Source organism: Ictidomys tridecemlineatus, chromosome 7 (assembly GCF_052094955.1).
Source record: "Ictidomys tridecemlineatus isolate mIctTri1 chromosome 7, mIctTri1.hap1, whole genome shotgun sequence".
Lineage (NCBI taxonomy): Eukaryota > Metazoa > Chordata > Mammalia > Rodentia > Sciuridae > Ictidomys > Ictidomys tridecemlineatus.
Genome location: NC_135483.1, coordinates 28,983,677 through 29,001,542, shown reverse-complemented (window position 1 = coordinate 29,001,542; position 17,866 = coordinate 28,983,677). Strand labels below are relative to the sequence as shown.

The 17,866-nt window shown below is 34.2% G+C and overlaps 1 protein-coding gene and 1 pseudogene across 1 annotated transcript in view; one reads left to right on the top strand and one right to left on the bottom strand.

Annotated features, from left to right (window-relative positions):
- The window catches only part of Emc2 (ER membrane protein complex subunit 2), a 44,177-nt gene that overhangs the window by 12,127 nt on the left and 14,184 nt on the right, over positions 1 to 17,866 (top strand). Inside the window, exons 4-7 of the mRNA XM_005316247.4 lie at positions 283 to 368; positions 2,406 to 2,463; positions 16,894 to 16,979; positions 17,132 to 17,191. Of these exons, the coding sequence (XP_005316304.2) occupies positions 283 to 368; positions 2,406 to 2,463; positions 16,894 to 16,979; positions 17,132 to 17,191 (290 nt within the window). The remainder of the gene's footprint in view (positions 1 to 282; positions 369 to 2,405; positions 2,464 to 16,893; positions 16,980 to 17,131; positions 17,192 to 17,866) is intronic.
- LOC110597869 (U6 snRNA-associated Sm-like protein LSm5 pseudogene) lies at positions 9,449 to 9,748 on the bottom strand (annotated as a pseudogene).

The window sequence follows — 17,866 nt, the reverse complement described above, 5'->3', positions numbered from 1 at the left end:
TTGAATATTTTCTGTAATTAGTATTGACTATTTTTCTTAACAGTTAATTGAGGGCTGGGGTTGTAGCTCAGAGGTAGAGTGCTTGCCTACTACATAAAGGCCCTGAGTTTAGTCTCTAGCATCCATTTTTAAATACAAAACAAAAGAACAGAAAAGTTAAGTGGAACTAACAAGAAATTTTCAGACATAGTAAAAACTATGTAAACCATTCCTTGTAACCCATTTAATATATATGAGGTAATTACTACTGTTCAAGTCTTTTTTTACCAACTATTTTTTCAGTTTTGTCTTCAGGAGTTAAGAAGACAGTTCCCTGGCAGTCATAGAGTCAAACGATTAACAGGCATGAGATTTGAAGCCATGGAAAGGTAACCAAATCTGGTGAACAATGTGATTCCATTTAAAAATGGCAAAATGGAGATTGTGTTAGGTTCTCTCATGCTCATGGCACATCATTCATTGCACGAGGTCTCTTGCTGCCGAGTTCTAGAATAGTGTCAAAGTGTTTCTCATCACAAATCCTGTCAGTTACTCCCAGGAAATGGGTAATGTAACCCATTTACCATCTCTAACCTTCTGAAATTAGATCATGCTTTGGAGTAAGAGCTGGCTTCAAAGTCTTGTTTCAGCATTTCCTAGCTTTGACTTGATAAATTATTTAACTTTTTAAATTCTTTTCAAATTTATGCCTCTAAAGTACAGATATTGCCAATTTGTAAAGGTTGTTTTGAGAAATATACATAGCACATGCATGCACAGACCCAAACACATACACACTCAAAGCAAATGAAAGACACTATTATTATCTAGATTAGAAACACATACACACATTCAAAGCAAATGAATGACACTATTATCTAGATTGGAGTTACAACCTTTTTAAAAAACAGAATTCTGTTTCTAAGTGTACTCTTAACCTAGTAATGGAAAAGAGAAAAAAAGATGGTCCTTTTTTTTTTTTTTCCTATGATACTGGGGATTGAACTCGGGGTCACTCAACCACTGAGCCACATCCCCAGCCCTATTTTGTATTTTATTTAGAGACAAGGTCTCACTGAGTTGCTCAGTGCTCAGGGTTGCTGAGGCTGGCTTTGAACTCATGATCCTCCTCCCTTGGCTTCCCAAGCCACTGGGATTACAAGCATACACCACCATGACTGGCTGAAATAGTTTGTTTTAATTGAAGCATTGTCTATTGCTCCCTCTTCAATGATAACTTTAGAAGCATATCTGTAGGTACTCCAGGAGAAGTACGAGTTCATTATATCTAGAATGTAATGAATGATGGAGTTGCTATTTGGGACTGAAGCTAGAGGTACAGGCAGGTACCAGATTGTGTGGGACTTCATATACCCTACTAAGAAATTTCAACTGAGAGTAACAGGAAACCATTATAGGAATTTAAGGAAAGAATAACAGTTGGATTTGTCTGTAAGAACATTGTAATATGGATGTGTAGTGAGTAGTTTCAGAAAGGAAGCAGTTTTGAGATTGTTGCACTAGAGTTATAAACTGTAGCAGAGATTGTAGAGAGAGTAAGATGAAAAGAAATTGAGAGGGTCAGAAAATAGGCTACTGATTACATTTTATAAATGAAAGAGAAAAAGAAACTAAAAATGCCTTTTGGTTTTCTATCTTGAATGTTCAAATGTTATCTACCAAATGGAAAAAAGGAAAAAAAAGTACATAGAATGAGGAAGAAATATTTCAGGTAGAAAGACTTGTTAAGTTTGAGGTATTTGATAGTTAGCTGTGAACAATGAGAAAGTTGAACAAATATTCTGAGAGGTGTCCATAAGGAACAAAACATAGAAAATAAAGTCTGTTTTCAAAGATTTATGTTTGTAATGGTAGGATAAAAAGATGAGTCATACCAGTGAGAATGTCATCCAGCATGATCTATTCAGTAAGAGTATTGAATATATTCTTATGGTTTGGTGTCTTCAATCTGTAAGGCTTTTCTAATAATCAGAGACATAGAAATGAATCTTCGTCTGTTTACATTATCATCTGTTTTTGCCTCTTGTCCTCTTTTCCCATTAGAACCATTAATTTGGACATAGGTGTTTGTACTGTGTATTACTTATTAACATTTCTGCCATGTCCCAGGTTTGGTTCTGATGCTTGCTCTCTATTCAAACAGTGTTGCTAGTTTTTACCTTTGTATTCAGACCAAATTCAATCAGTGTTTTTTGAAGTTTTCTGGTAAGTATTTTATATACAGTATGCTTTTATTTAAAAACTTTGACTGTAGTAGACTTTCCCTTTTAAATGCAGATGAGAAGACTTGGACATCAATTATGAATGCAGTTGAAGCCCTGCCAGTTAAATCTTTTTCTGTATTTACTATTATCACTGCATTTTAAAGATAATGACTCTCGATTTTCCTTTTTCTTTTTAAATAGATATGATGATGCTGTACAGCTATATGATCGAATTTTACAAGAAGACCCAACTAACACTGTAAGTTGGCAAATTGTCCTGAGGATGATCTAAAGTTAATTTAAAAGATAAAACACTGCTCTTACAAAAGTAAGAAATAGTTTCTGTTGGTTTATCAAGATACTAATAAAAAGTAAAATTGGCCAGGCACCTTGGCATAGGCCTGTGACTCCAGTGACTTGGGAGGCTGAGGCAGGAGGATCACAAGTTCAAAGCCAGCCTTAGTAACTGCAAGGCACTAAGCAACTCAGGTCTCTAAATAAAATACAAAATAGGGCTGGATATGTGGCTCAGTTTTTGGGTGCCCCTGAGTTCAATACTTGGTACTCAAAAAAAAAAAAGTAGAATAGCAAAGTTTTTGAATCATTTTCTAATCTTAACTGTCTTATTAGCTTGCCATCTTGGTTAGATTGGTTCTTTTAAAGTCTGGTAAAATTCAGCAGCATATCCATCCAGTCTTGAGCTTTTCTTTATTTGAAGGCTTTTTTTTTTTTTTTTTGAATTTCGATACTTATTATTAATTTATTTTGTTTTATTGTATTGATAATGTCACTTTTCTATTTCTCATTTGCACATCTTCTTGTATAGTCTAGTGAGATTTATTCTTTTACATCCTCTCATGATTTTGTTTTATCTTTCTTCTTCTGAGGATAGAATTCCCTTAAACATCTATTGCAGTACTGGTCTAGAGGTCATGAATTTCACTCCCACCCCCCCTTAATCTGTGTTACCTTTAAAATTTTTTATTTCTTCCTCAATTCTGAGGTATAACCTTGCTGGGAGTAGTAATCTTGGTTAGTAGTTATATTCTTCCAGGATTTGAAATATATTGTCCTGTGCCCTTCTGGCCTTTAGTATTTCTACTGAGATATATGCTGTTGTGTTGATTTGTTTACCTGTGTGACTTGGTGCTTCTCTCTTGCATCTTTTTGTATTCTTCTTTATTTTGTACTTTTGGCATTATAACCATGTTGTGTAGAGGTTCTTTTTGGCCATATCTATTTAGGGATATAAATGCCTCCTATACCTGTATATTTTCCCCAATATTTGGGAAGTTTTCTGCTATTCTATAACTGTATATGTTTTCTGTTCTCTCTAATGTAGCTTTCACCTTCTGGTATGCAAATTATACAATTGATCTTCTAATGGTGTCCTAGTGTGTTAGTCAGCTTTTCATCCCTGTGACCAAAACAACAGACATAACAACTTAAAGGAGCAAAGATTTTTTTTTTTTTTTTTTTTGACTCAGTTTCAGAAGTTTCAGTTCATGATTGGCTGACTCCGTTGTTTTGGGCCTAAGTTGAGGTAGAACATCATGGAGGAAAGGCATGGTAGAGCAGAGCTTCCAGGAAACTTCAGGGACGAATAGCAAGTGCACATGCACAAAAAGGGGTTAGGGACACGATATCAAGTATCAAGATATAGTCACTAGTGGCATCACAGCCAGGAAGCTGAGTGGCAGGGACATGAGATAATCCCAGTGGCATGTCTCCAAGGACTACTGATTCGACTAGGTCCCACCTTCTACCATTTCTACCACCTCCCAATAAATACTATCAAATTATTTGTCCTCTGATGAAGTCTGAGCCTTCATAATCCAAATATTTCCCAAAAGTCTGACCAAGCTTTCAACACATCAGCCTTAAGGGAACATTCCATATACAAGTCATAATACTCAGAGACCTTATATGTTGTCTTTTTGTCTTGCTGTCTTACTGTAATATTTTGACAGTTGTTCTTAAGCTTTAATACTTTTTCTTCTACTTGATTATTCTGTTGTTGAGGCTTTTAACTGAGTCTTTTTCCTGTGTATTGAGCTTTTGATTTTTATTTGGTCCTTTTATAAAATCTCAATCTCTTTATTGAATTTATATCCTGATTTTTTTTTTTATTCATTCAACTGTTTTCTCTTGGATCTCATTGAGCTTTTAAAAATGACTTTTATGACTACTTTGGCATTTACCTACTTCAATATCTTTGAAATCTTTTACTGTGAAGAACTTTGAGAGGTGACATATTACCTTGTTTTTTCATATTTCTGTGTTTCTGTATTGAGATTTGAGCGTCTGTTCTAATGAAATTTGTCCATTTTCATGTGATAGCCTTCACAGTATGTGCCTTTCTTCTGCTAATGTGACTTGGAGTTTTGATTTGTTGTGTAATATTGAGTTTATTTCCAATTTGACTCCATAGTATAATCTTCCTATAATTTTTTTGGTTACAATTTGTGGTTTTGGGCACAGAGTATACCATAACAGGATTAGAAAGACCTATTGTCTCTGCAAGACTTGTTAGGGTAGGGGTATTATAGTACTTTAGGCACATATGGAATAGGTGGCAGAGAATGTGAGATATGCCTCTGTGTAGTTACTCCTATTATGGAGGCATTAGCTCCCAAAGCACTATTCATAGTAACTATTATTTGAAAGTGATTCTGATTCTTGGTGTTCTAGGTACGTTGAAAGTCTTGAAGCTCTGGTTCTCTGATCAGAGACTGGTACAGATCTAAGTGCTTCACAGGGAGGGCCAGCTGGAATCACACAGCTCCCCCTCTGTTGCACTCACTTCAGGCTTATGAGCCCTATGCACTCTGACCAGATGCAGCTGTGATTGATGTAGAGGATTCACATAGATGTGATGTAATCAACTACTGTGTTTTCTCTTTCTGCTGCTACCGTGGGGTATTTGCCCAAGAACCAGACCTCAGCCTCCCTCTATCTATGCTTCTCTGGGGATAGGTCAAGAGCTGAGAGCCTGTATACCTCTTTTCTTTAAGTAGAAGTGTTTGTTAGGGTTCATGCAGAACTGGGTACATGGCATATGTCAGAGCTGCAGCAAAACCTTCTGGCTGACCAATTTTGGGCAGAGTGTGTATGACACCTGGAGTATATTCTCTCAGGAGGTTTTTAGTCTATGTATCCTGGGGCATGGTGAATGTCAAAGCCATATTTGGATCCCTGGAATGATTCAAAGGGATGGGAAGAAGGAAGAAGAATTGAAACTTGGAGCTCTGGGCTGGAGAGGTTATTCAGGGACCAAGTTATTGACTAGATTTTATCCCTGAGCCTTTAGAGCTGACTTCTGCTTGAAGCTACATGCAACTGATATTGCTCTGCATCACAGAGGGCAGCATTGCTGATCTGCTTGCTGTGCCTTCCACTCCCTTTCCTGTAATAGCCATTGATGCTTGGATTAAGTCAGAAACACTTATCTAAGCCACAACTGTCTCGTGTAGCCACTGCCCAGCCACTAAATGCAAAAAGATATCCACAGGAACCCTGAAGTATGATTATTCTCAGTTTTATGATCCCCAGAGAGTTTAGTGTCTTGACAGTAGGATCCGAGAATTTATTGAGAGATGCAATGAATTTCTTCTCTAAAGCCTGCTTGTTTTGCAGACTCCAGATCACCTGTTTATTTAAGCTGTTTGTCTTCAGTGTTCAACTTTCTGAGTCACACTGTGACACTTTCTCTTTTACCTTTACTTCCTTGGAGGGAAGTTTCCCTTTCCCCCACCACTGGGGTATCTTGCTTCTCTTGCTTCATCATTCTCCTTATTCTCTGGAGTTCACTTAGTTACATTGTCTGTACAATTTCCAGTACTCACCCAAGTTACCCACCTCCACAAGCAGTTGTGTTTGAAGAACCAAACTAAGACTGAGTCTATCTATTCTGCAATCTTGAGCCCTCCCACACCTTATTATTCTTTCAGAAACATTTGTTGAGTGTTTGCAATATGCTTGGTGCTGGAAACAGAAGAATATATTAGATAGCATCTTGCTCATGCTTTTAGGGAATCAGCATGATGTAATGAACACATTGTGGACTTATATATAAATATATTAAATTCTGATTTTTGGTAAGCTTTAGCATTAAAATACAAAGCCCACTTAGGGTTGGAAAAATTTCTTAAGAAGATTTAGAGTGGAAGTTTTCAAATTTTTATTTTGAGGTGATGAAATGGGACACCTGCCTATTTCTTTAAAGTTGTAATATATTCTTTTGTTAAGTAATGCATACTTATGTTAAAATTATATATAATAACAAAATAAAAAATGCAGAAACGTAAGTTAGTTTTTCTACCTCTGAGTTCAATACTCCTTCCTTTAGGTAAGCAGACACTGACAAGTTTTTTTGGTATTGAGATTCTTTTTTATTTTATTCTTTTTTATTTATCTTTTTTCTTTGACATTCTTGCACAGACAAGTGTTTGCATGTGCATGCTTGTGAGTCTGTACATGTGTGTGCATGTGTTTATCTTTTGACAGGGAGATTGGTTGGAAATGCAAGTAGTGTCATACTCTGCCTAACCATGTCTTTTAAAGATCAAGCCATATCAGCACGTCCTTTACCTAATCCTCTTGAGTAACTGTATAGCATTGCATTGCATGGATATATAGTCCCTGTGATGAAAAATAGTTTTAAGTCCCCTTTGGTGAACTCTTAGATTGATTCTAATATCATTCTCTCAGACAAGTGAATATCATTTGTAGGATGAATCCCTAGATGTAGTGTATCTAGGTCAGAAAATCCATACATTAAATTTTCAATTTATAATGAACACATTTTGTTAGTACATAATAGTGGGATTCATTGTGACATATTCACACATGCACATAACATAATTTGCTCCATTTCATTCCTAGTACTTCCACTTTATCTCCTCTCATCCCCTTTCTCTATTCTTCTAGTCTTCTTTTTATTTTTTTAATTGATGCCTTGTGATTATGCATTAGAATGTTGAACATTTTTTCATATATTTGTGAAGAAGAAGAATTCCAATTCTTTGTGCTGTCTTCATACATGCATATAGCATAATTTGGTCAGTTTCATTTTCCAGTAGGTACCTTTCCCTCTTTTTCTCTTTTCCTTGATCCTCTTCCCCTGCTGTTTTCTCTTGTATTTTTATGACTCTGTCCTTTCATAAACTTACTTTTTTTTCTCTCTAGCTCCTGCATATAAAAGAAAATCCTCAACCTTTGACTTTTTGAGTCTGGCTTATTTCACTTAGCATGATATTCTTCATTTCTATCCATTTACCACCAGCAAATACCATAATTTCATTCTTCTTTATGACTGAGTAGAACTCCATTTGCAGATATACATATCACATTTTCTTTACTCATCTGTCAATAGATACCTACACTGGTTCCATAACTTGGTTATTGTGTGCGCTGCTAAAAACGTTGGAATATACATATTGCTATAGTATGATTTCATTTCTTTGGTTACATACTAAGGAGTGGATTAACTGGGTCATATGATGATTCCATTTCTAGTCTTTTGAGAAGTTTCCACAGTGATTCTATAGTAGCTGTGCTAATTTGCAATCCAACCAGCAATATACATGTGATCCTTTCTCTCCACATCCTTGCCAGCATTTGTTGTTATTTGTATTCTTCAAGCTTTCCATTATAACTGGGGCAAGATGAAATCTCAGTGTAGTTTTCATTTGCATTTCCCTGATTGCTAAGGATATTGAACTTTTTTTTCATATATTTGTTAGCCATTTGCATTTCTTCTTTTGAGGAGTATCTGTTTCATTTGTCCATTTATTGAGTTATTCAGTTTTTTGGTGTTTTTTGAGTTCTTTGTATATTTTGAATATTAATCCTCTGTCAGAAGAGTAGCTAACAAAGATTTTTTTTTCCCATCTGTAGGCTCTTTATTTTTTTTTTTATTCTTGTTTCCTTTACTGTGCAGAAACTTTAATGGCATCTACTTATTGATTATTGATTTCGTTTCTTGAGCTTTACGAGTCTTATTAGGGAAATGGGTGCCTGGAGGTTGACCCTATGGTTTCTTCTAGCAGTTACAAATCTATACTTACTTTTTATGGTACAGAGTGGTTATTTGCCTGTAACCTTTCTACTTATATATTATCAGCTTGTTTTGTTTCAATCCTTGCCATTTTAATTGGTTAGAAATGTAATCTTGTTATTTCCATTGAGTAATGTCAAACATCTTTTAATATTGCTTAAGAAACCGTTTGTATTTCTCTTTCCAAAGTGCTTCCTTGTATACATTTTTCAAATACAATTTCATATCTGTGATTTCATTCCTCATTCATTTGTCTCTAAGGAGAACTGTATTTTATACCTCTGAGTTGGTTGTACAGAGTAGTTAGAGGTGCAACAAGAAAGTCTATAGAACAAGCTGGTATGCTATACTTCAAATTTTTAGGTTTTATTCTCAGAGTATGGAAAATGAAGTCAAGTTTTGATTAAGGAAATACCTGCAGATATTTTTAGAATAACTTGTCAGCAATGTGGGATGATTTGAAGGATTTGAGAAGAGATAAATCATTTGGAGCTTGTGTTATTTCAGACAAGAGATAATGAGGATCTAAGACTACAACAGGTGGAATTGATTGGGATAGGGAAATGAATTAAGTGTGTTTTGTAATAAAAATATTAATTAAAAATTAGCTGTGAATATGTTTTATAAGCTCTGAAGTGTGAAGATTTCATTCACTAGACCATCAGAAAGAAGTATTAAACAGGACTATTTGTAAACTTTTATTCCTTAGATTACCCCCAAACCAGTCAGTTTTATTAGGTTTTGCTTGCTTTTAAAATATAGATTTTTCCATCATTTGAATGCTGCTGCTTTTTTTTTTTTTTAGTTCAAATTGAATTCTTCAATCAACTCATGTATTTTAAATGTACTGATTCAAAATCAGAATTCATCATTTTGTTTGGAACAATTGTTTGAAAAACAAATGGTAATATAAATGAGGATGGAAACAGATATAAAATGACAGAAAAGCAAATGGCAAAACAATACAATCTTTGTTTCACTGACTACTATAGTGTAATAAATAATAGCCCAAAGCACCTTATTTCTTAATCTTTAGAAAACAAGCTCATTTCTTCTTTTTCCAAGATAACCATGATTAACTTAGAAAAATGATTATATATCAAGCATTTCCTTTTAACTGGAAAATTAGCTTTAGAGAATCTTGACCTTAAATGATTTTTTAAAAACTCCATTTTGTTGCCATTATAAAACAAAATGGAATCTAGCATAAGTCAAGGAAATTTGTTCACACTTCAGGTTCTTCTCCTCCAGGAACTAGCATTGTTATTTTGATTTAGTAAATTTGATCTAATTTAGTAATTCTTCCTTCTGGCATAATTTCAAACTCAGCGACATCTTCCAGTACCATATTACAAAAGTCATCAAATCCTAGAAGCATACCAGCAATTTCCTTATCACTCCTTTTATCACATTGTAAATTCTTGATTCTAACTTGTCCAGAAACTCTAGCAGCAGCAAGTGCGGTGGCTTGGTAGTTAGCTACCATGACTAAGCTGGAAGTGGCCCACCGTTTGAATGCTTCCTGAGGGGAAAAATTTAGGTCACTAGCTTCCAATGTAACTAGCATATGGTAGGCCTTCAATGAATAATTGTTGAATAATGCCTTCAAAAACAAAGTGTTATAATTATTGTCTTTTAGTTGGTTTTATATTTCAGAAGGATTTAGTTTTTTTTCCTGAAGTGTGAATTGCCTATTGTGATGTATCAGATATTTGAAATCTTATTTTGGTATTAGACATAACTGTCTCTGTGCCAAGGGTGAAGGTGCTTTAAAATGCCACATATTCTTGGAGGCAGGAGAATTTGGAACTGTGCTTTTCCTTTGCTGGCTGGCTAACCATTTCTTCCCAGGTCCTCAAATCTGGACTACAGGGAGTACTGGATTTTATTTTGCTGGGAGACCTTAATCCTTCAATCCTTAGCCCTTCAATCAAGGGCTGTCTTTTCACAAGTAATTAGTTTCTTAAAGATGTGCCTTTTGGGAAAAATTGCTAGCTAGCCTAATTGTGTGTTATATTAGAGAAAACATGTAGTACACTTGAATATTATTTATTGTCTTTAAGGGTTTGAAATATTATATAGTTTCTTGATTATTTTATTTTAACACCATTATACATGGTTGTAACTGGGAAATTCTTATAGGAGCATAAGGGTTCAAATCTAGTGTATCCTCAGAGGTAGCTCCCTGTGGCGATCTCCCCTTTTAATATTTCAGCAAAAATCACAATATCCTTTATATTCATACTGAAATTTAAAAAAATACTGTATTTCTGTAGTGTTTTCTTCCCAAATATATTTATATTATAGTTATTATATATAGTTCACCTAGAAGATATGAATTCCATGGGTCCAGGCATTGAATTTTACTTATGCCTAGTGAGGAAAAAAAGTAGAATCTGTGTTGTTGGTCAGTTAATTTATTTTTGAATGGTTGTAAATTGTTTGTGCCATGGTATTCTTTTACTAGAGTGATTTCCACTATCAAACATTGGGTTTTCAGAGCAGTTATTGTATTTCTTAATGCCTTCAGCTTATTAATTTAGAATGTTGATTAAGGAAACTGATAAACTATTTGAAATGGTATAGGCTAAAAATCTGCTGATCTTTGTGAGGGCAAAAATGGAGTTGTTAGCATTGATTAAATAATTCTATAGCTTATTTAAATTTATTAATTCATTTTTTTAACTTGGTACAAGTAAAACATGCTCAGATAAAATAATAGTTTATATAATTAATCTGGGCTTTTTTCTACTTTATAGCCAACTTAGAGTAAAGCTGCAGCTTTCTGCAAAGCAGAAGGTGTGATAAATAAGTATAATTGAAAGGAAGACTGATAGAATTAAAGAAAATAATGATGGTAATGATAGTGATGATGAAATGCAACATTTCTTGAATATTTACTGTGGACCCTCACTAAGCTAAGCACTTTACATATGTCATCTCATTAATTATCACCACAGTCCTCTCTAATATTATTAACTTTATTTTATGGGCAAACAGAATCATAACAAATTCAAGAGCCTTGTTCCAAGATTATACAGCTAGTAAGAAATAAACTTTGGGGGCTGGGGTTGTGGCTCAGCGGTTGAGTGTTCGCCTAGCATGTGCGAGTCCCTGGGTTCAATCCTCAGCACCACATAAAAATAAATTAAAAAGAATAAAAGAATTAAACTCTGGATAGTTAGTTAATTATTCTAGATTTATGATTAATGTTCTTAATCATGAAAAAAGAAGCAATGGCAATGAATTGGAAATGGAACATGGCAGCTACCTGTCCCCCATACACAAATTGCAGTACTTAAACTTAGTTATTTAGATTGTACTTGCCTTTTTCAGAGAGTAAATGAAAAACAACAATGTTCTTATTTTTTTCAAATTTTTGTTTTTATTTTTTTCAAGTATCCTAAGCATGATTCTTCATAGAATATTATATATACTAGGGAAGTTATGATAGAAATTGGTCTTTTTTATGAGCCCTTTTTGTATGTTCTGGGTGAGTTCCAGAAGGTAAGAGAAGCCTTTTTTGAACCTTATTCTGGTTGCTTGGTCATTTTAAATCCAGGATTTCGTGTGGCTTCAGGGAAATGTGTATCGCTTGACTCTGGGTAGAACACTGGATAAGGAATTGGATGGCTGAATAATAAGTGTCCATAGAACAACTATGGCAGAGAAGAGAAGTGTACAAATTCAAGAATCCTAGGATTTGCTGTATAAGCCTAGGTTTTTGGTTTTGATCCATGTAAAATGAAGAGACTTAACTGTTACTACCTACTCCTCAAGTTCATTCCAGCCATAAAATTGTAATGCCTTTATTTTTGCAGCTGATTACTGTGCATTACTTCCTTTAGTGTCCAGGACTGTTCTGTGTGTGAATACACAAAAACTGAGATGTGTGTTTCTATTTTCATCTTAAATTTTTTTGGTGGAGAGGTACTGGGGATTGAACTCAGGGGCACTTGACCACTGAGCCACATCCCCAGCCCTACTTTATTTAGAGACAGGGTCTTACTGAATTGCTTAATGCTTCCTTGTTCCTGAGACTGGCTTTGAACTCATGATCCTCCTGCTTCTCAGCCTCCTGCGTTGCTGAGATTACAGGTGTGGGCTACCATGCCCAGCTTTATCTTAATTTTTTGAATCAGTATTTTTGTTACAATTAGTTGTATATATATTGTATTTAAAATTTTACATATACATTACATGGCAAGACTTTTAATACCTTAAATGAGGCTTTTCTTTTCTAATTCTGTATCCTAATGAGTACTTTTTGAAGTTTCATGTTTTACAACTGAAATTTTAATCATTTATAAAATGTAGAACAATTTTTATTATAAAGATATATATTGACTTTTGCAAAGATTGAGCCAAACAAAATATTGAGAATATCATTATATGTTACAGGAAAACAAAGTACAAGAAAGAAATGCAAACTAGAAGTTTATTTAAGACTTTAACATTTAGTCTACTTATTAATATTACTGTTTGTACTAAATCTTTCTGTTCCTTCTCCTTTGGTTAGTTTCCTTATCTGTATGCAGTAGTCAGTACAAAGCTGAGTATTCAAGGGAAACCCTCTGCAGCGTGCCAGAGTTCTTACTCTGTAATTTCTTTGCTTTTCCGGTATTTGTCTTATTAGTGTGTTTGGTCTTTCTGGACTCAGTTCCTTCCCTGAACTCTGTAACTCAACTAGGTTCAATCTGCTTTTCTGCTCCCTGCACAGGCAGCCTTAAAAATTTCTAAAGTTAGTAAGCTAGGACAATACAAGTAGGTCTCACCTGGTTTGCTTCCCACCTCTCAGGGATCACTATCTTTCATTGCCTGATGTCCTGTAGCTTGAAAAATAGTTATTTCATATATTTAGTCCAGCTGGTGCAGTCCAGTAGGGCAAATCTTACTTAATATTGACTGGAAAATGATGTTAATTTAAAGCATTTGTTATAAAGATTGGTTTTAATGTCCAAAACACTTCATTTTTAAAACTGACCATTACAAAGTCAATTTAATTAATTAATCTATTTTTACGTGGTACTGAGGATTGAACCCAATGCCTCACATGTGCCAGACAAGTGCTCTACCACTGAGCCACAACCCCATCCCTCAATTTAATTTTAATATTAAATTTGTTTTATTTAGTTCTTATATAATTATGATATTCTTTTTTCCACAAAAACACATAATTCAAAATAATACTAACAAATTATTTAATTAGTACCACTATAGAGTCTTCTTTTTCAGCATGTGTCATAGAATAATCTAGGAGTCTGAAATTCCAGATCCTAATTCTATCTCTTTGATGAATGGAAATTGTGTACACCTTTATTTTTATAAAAAGTACTTTTTAATTTTTTATATATTACAGCATGAATCTAGGGGCACTCTACCACTAACCTACATAACCAACCCATTTATCTATCTCTCTATCTATCTATCTATCTATCTATCTATCTATCTATCTATCTATCTATCTATCTCTTTTGAGGCAGGGTCTCAGTAAGTTGTTCAGACTGGCCTTGTACTTATGATTCTCCTGTATCAGCCTCCACAGTAGCTAGCATTACAGGCCTGTGCTGCTATACTTGGCTTAAAAGGACTTTTTTTTTTTTTTAAGTCATTTTGAAAGATTAATTTTCTTTTCAACACTCTAGAGTGGTGCTTTACAAACTGTATTCTGCAGAAGACTGGTAAAACATTAGTGTGTGTTCAGCAGGGTGCCTGGTCAAATAACTGAAAAAATAAGCTAAAGTTAGGTGTTCCTTGTACACTGTACTTCATGAAATTCATATTGTGTATAATGGTATTCATTACAATGTTTTTACTACCCTTTTAGTTGTCGCTATATATATTTATTCTTTGTGTCTTATTCATTACATTTGTATACAAAATTTCCAGAAAGTTTTCACTGCATTTTTATAGTATGTTAGCTGGTTATAAATCCTGTAAGGATTGGGATAAGATATAAATAATTAAAGTAGTCTTTGCCTTTCCTTTAAGGATCTTATGGTTAGGGCTTTTTTGTAACACTTAACCCATAAATGTTAAGCATAGACCATAGGTTGAAAAAGCTGTAGATAATACTTACTTAATTCTGTTATATGCTTGGTACTGTGTTAGCTGCTTCACAGTGATACTTGGATGCAGATGGTAATGCTGAGGTTTGAAGAAGTTAAGAAAGCTGATATGTGGGTTTAAGTTACTTGTCATTTTGTTTTGTTTTGTTTTATTTGAGATACTGGGGATTGAACTCACAGGTGCTTAACCACAGAGCTACATCTGCAACTCTTCTTAATTTTCATTTTGAGACAGGGTCTAGCTAAGTTGCTGAAACTGACCCTTGAACTTGTTATCCTCCTGCCTCAGGTTCCTAAGATGCTGGGATTACACACATGCACTCACCTTCCTAGCTTTTTGTTTTTAAAAGCTGGATTTTTTTTTTCTATACCATATTGCCTATGGAAGAAGTAGTGTCATGGAAAATGAAAGGAGTAAATTATGCTTCAAATGATCCTTGATTGGTGAAATCAGATATTATGTTTTTCCAAAGAAGTCAGTTTCTTGATTATATGTTCCTCAGTATTTATAGGATTTGAGACAAGGGTCTTATTTTAAGTCCAATCATAATGGCCTTAAAATTTGAGTTAATTTCAGAGCTTTAAAGTTTGAGACTTTTTTAACTTGATGTTTATTATAACACTTTTATTGTTTTTCATAGTGGTATTATCCTAAAAATATTTGAATGTGCCTACCATGTCGCAGGCATTATTCCAGGTCTTTGGCATGAGCCAAATAATCAGGGATATGCATTCATAAAACATGTCATTTTTATTACTCAAATATTGTTAGCATGATTACAAATATTTTTCTTGGCTTTACTTGTCAGGTAATGTCTTGATTTCTCTACTCTTTTAACTTTCACTTCTTCAATCCCAAATCATTCAGTCTATACCCCACTGGGTTTAGCTCCTATTAATCTAAAGAGACTTCGGATTTTTACCTCTGTCTGTATCTTTTGTAGTGTATTTTACATAAAGCAACAAGTCTTGTATCATAATTAATAAGCTTAACAATTCTAATCAGAGTATTTTATTGTTTATCCTTCAGCATTTGAATTGAATAGAGATTGAGGGAATGCAATTTAATAATTTGTATAGTCCTCTCCAGTTGCTGACTTGTTACTTTAACCTCAGAATTAGTTATACACATCAATTTTTTTCCTGTCCCTTTGCTCATGTGTTTCTCCTGATATACCATATAACTTCCTGTTTGCTTTCTTTTTTTTGGTTAAGTTTTATTGTTGGTTGTTCAAAACATTACATAGTTCTTGATATATCATATTTCACACTTTGATTCAAGTGGGTTATGAACTCCCATTTTTACCCCGTATACAGATTGCAGAATCACATCGGTTACACATCCACTGATTTACATATTGCCATACTAATATTTGTTGTATTCTGCTGCCTTTCCTATCCTCTACTATCCCCTTCCCCTCTCCTCCCCTCCCATTTTCTCTCTCTACCCCATCTACTGTAATTCATTTCTTCCCCTTGTTTTTTTTTTCCCTTTTCCCTCACTTCCTCTTGTATGTAATTTTGTATAACCATGAGGGTCTCCTTCCATACAATTTCCCTTCTCTCTCCCTTTCCCTCCCACCATTCATGCCTGTTTAATGTTAATCTTCTTCTCATGCTCTTCCTCCCTACTCTGTTCTTAGTTACTCTCCTTATATCAAAGAAGACATTTGGCATTTGTTTTTTAGGGATTGGCTAGCTAATGTCTGTTCACCTTTTCTTTTTCAATATGTGTGTCACGTCTGGGAACCTCTTTGCTTCTTATCTTTACACTTCTTCCACTGTGCTATAGCCTGTGTTATCTCTTTCTTGTCGTCTTGACACCCTATATATCTCTATCATTGCCCTTACTGCATTAAAATTTTTACATAATGTGTCTTTCTCATGAGACTGAGAAAGAGGTTATCTCATTTTTAATCTTTATATATTCATTGCCTGGCATAGTACCTGACCAAAAAAAGTAGATATCTAATATATATTTGATGAATGTATAGATTAATTTGCATTGATTTTTGTATTTATTGTTAAGATTTTAATGTGAGTTTTAAATGCTTATTACAAAAATGTTTCTGTCAAGACTTGTTTTATTCTTTTGAAAGACTCATAGGTAGATTTTTCTCTTAAAATTGTGAAAACATTGTCAGAAGCCATATTTGTATAATGACATTCAAGAGGCCATGGTGAGATTTTTCCCTTAATCTCCCCTATGCCTCTACCTCTTAAGATATGGATCTTATGAATGAGACAGAGTAAAGGACTTTAGGTTGGATAAAGATTAGGATTCCCTGCTGGCTTGTAATTATCAGAATCTAGAAGACTGTTTATTTGGATGAACTGATGCATACATTGTATGCATCAAAAGTAAAGCATATGTGATTGTTAGAGGAATGTTTGAATTCCCCAGTGGGATGTCATGGGGTATGTTTATAAACTCACACTAAGCAGTAGTTCCACAATGGAATTTCACTGGCATTGAGATAATAATTTGCACAGTCAAATTACCTTCTTTACAAAAACCCAGGGAATCCTGAGAGCCTAATCCTTTATTAATGTCAACCCATAGGCTGCCAGAAAGCGTAAGATTGCCATTCGAAAAGCCCAGGGGAAAAATGTGGAGGCCATTCGGGAGCTGAATGAGTATCTGGAACAGTGAGTGTTTTACAAGAGGATTGTGTTTTGTTATTCTGATAAATCTTTTTTAATTAAAATGGAATTTGCATTTGATTTTCCTGCTTGCCTCCATGCTGTTCATTTACAGAATAACTACACATTTACTTTTTTCCCCCCTTTTCTCCCACCAGATTTGTTGGAGACCAAGAAGCCTGGCATGAACTTGCAGAACTTTATATCAATGAACATGAGTAAGTTGTTAAACACATAAAATTTTGTTATGAGTGAAAATTTCATCATTAGAGTGGGTTTCCAAAGAATTTGTAAGAAGGTATGAACCACCTGTCATTTTAAATGAGGAACAAAATAAATTACCAATTAAGTTTAAAAATAACATATCAACAGTTTTCTGGTTATAATGTGTGAATAGCTCTAATGAGGTCATTTGTGTTTGTTTGTTTGTGTGGTCATTAAATTTTTCTTTAAAATATAGATAACAGTCTTTGGAATTTGAAAGTTCTGCATTTTCAAAGCTAAGGTTATTTTTGGTGAATTAAAATTGTGAATTTTTAAGAGTTCAAATTGTTCTTACCTACAAAGAGTATAATACTTCCTGCTGTTTAAAAATTCTGTCAATTGTATGCATTTATTAGCCTTAACACTAGAGAATTAACTCTTCCAAATATCGAAAGAAGCTTTCAGTTGCCTGGGTTAAAAACCAAGAATAATCAAGAATGTTGAATGCTATAGGGAACTTGCTTATTGGATATAAATGTTTTTGTTAGCTTTTTTATTGCTGTAGTGACAGGAGGAAATTCCAGTGTGAGGGGATTAGTGCAAAGTCTCAGTGAACATTTTCTAATATCAGAGCATTAACCTAACTTCCATCTGGAGATGTAGTTTTTTTTTTCGTTTTTTCCCTTAGT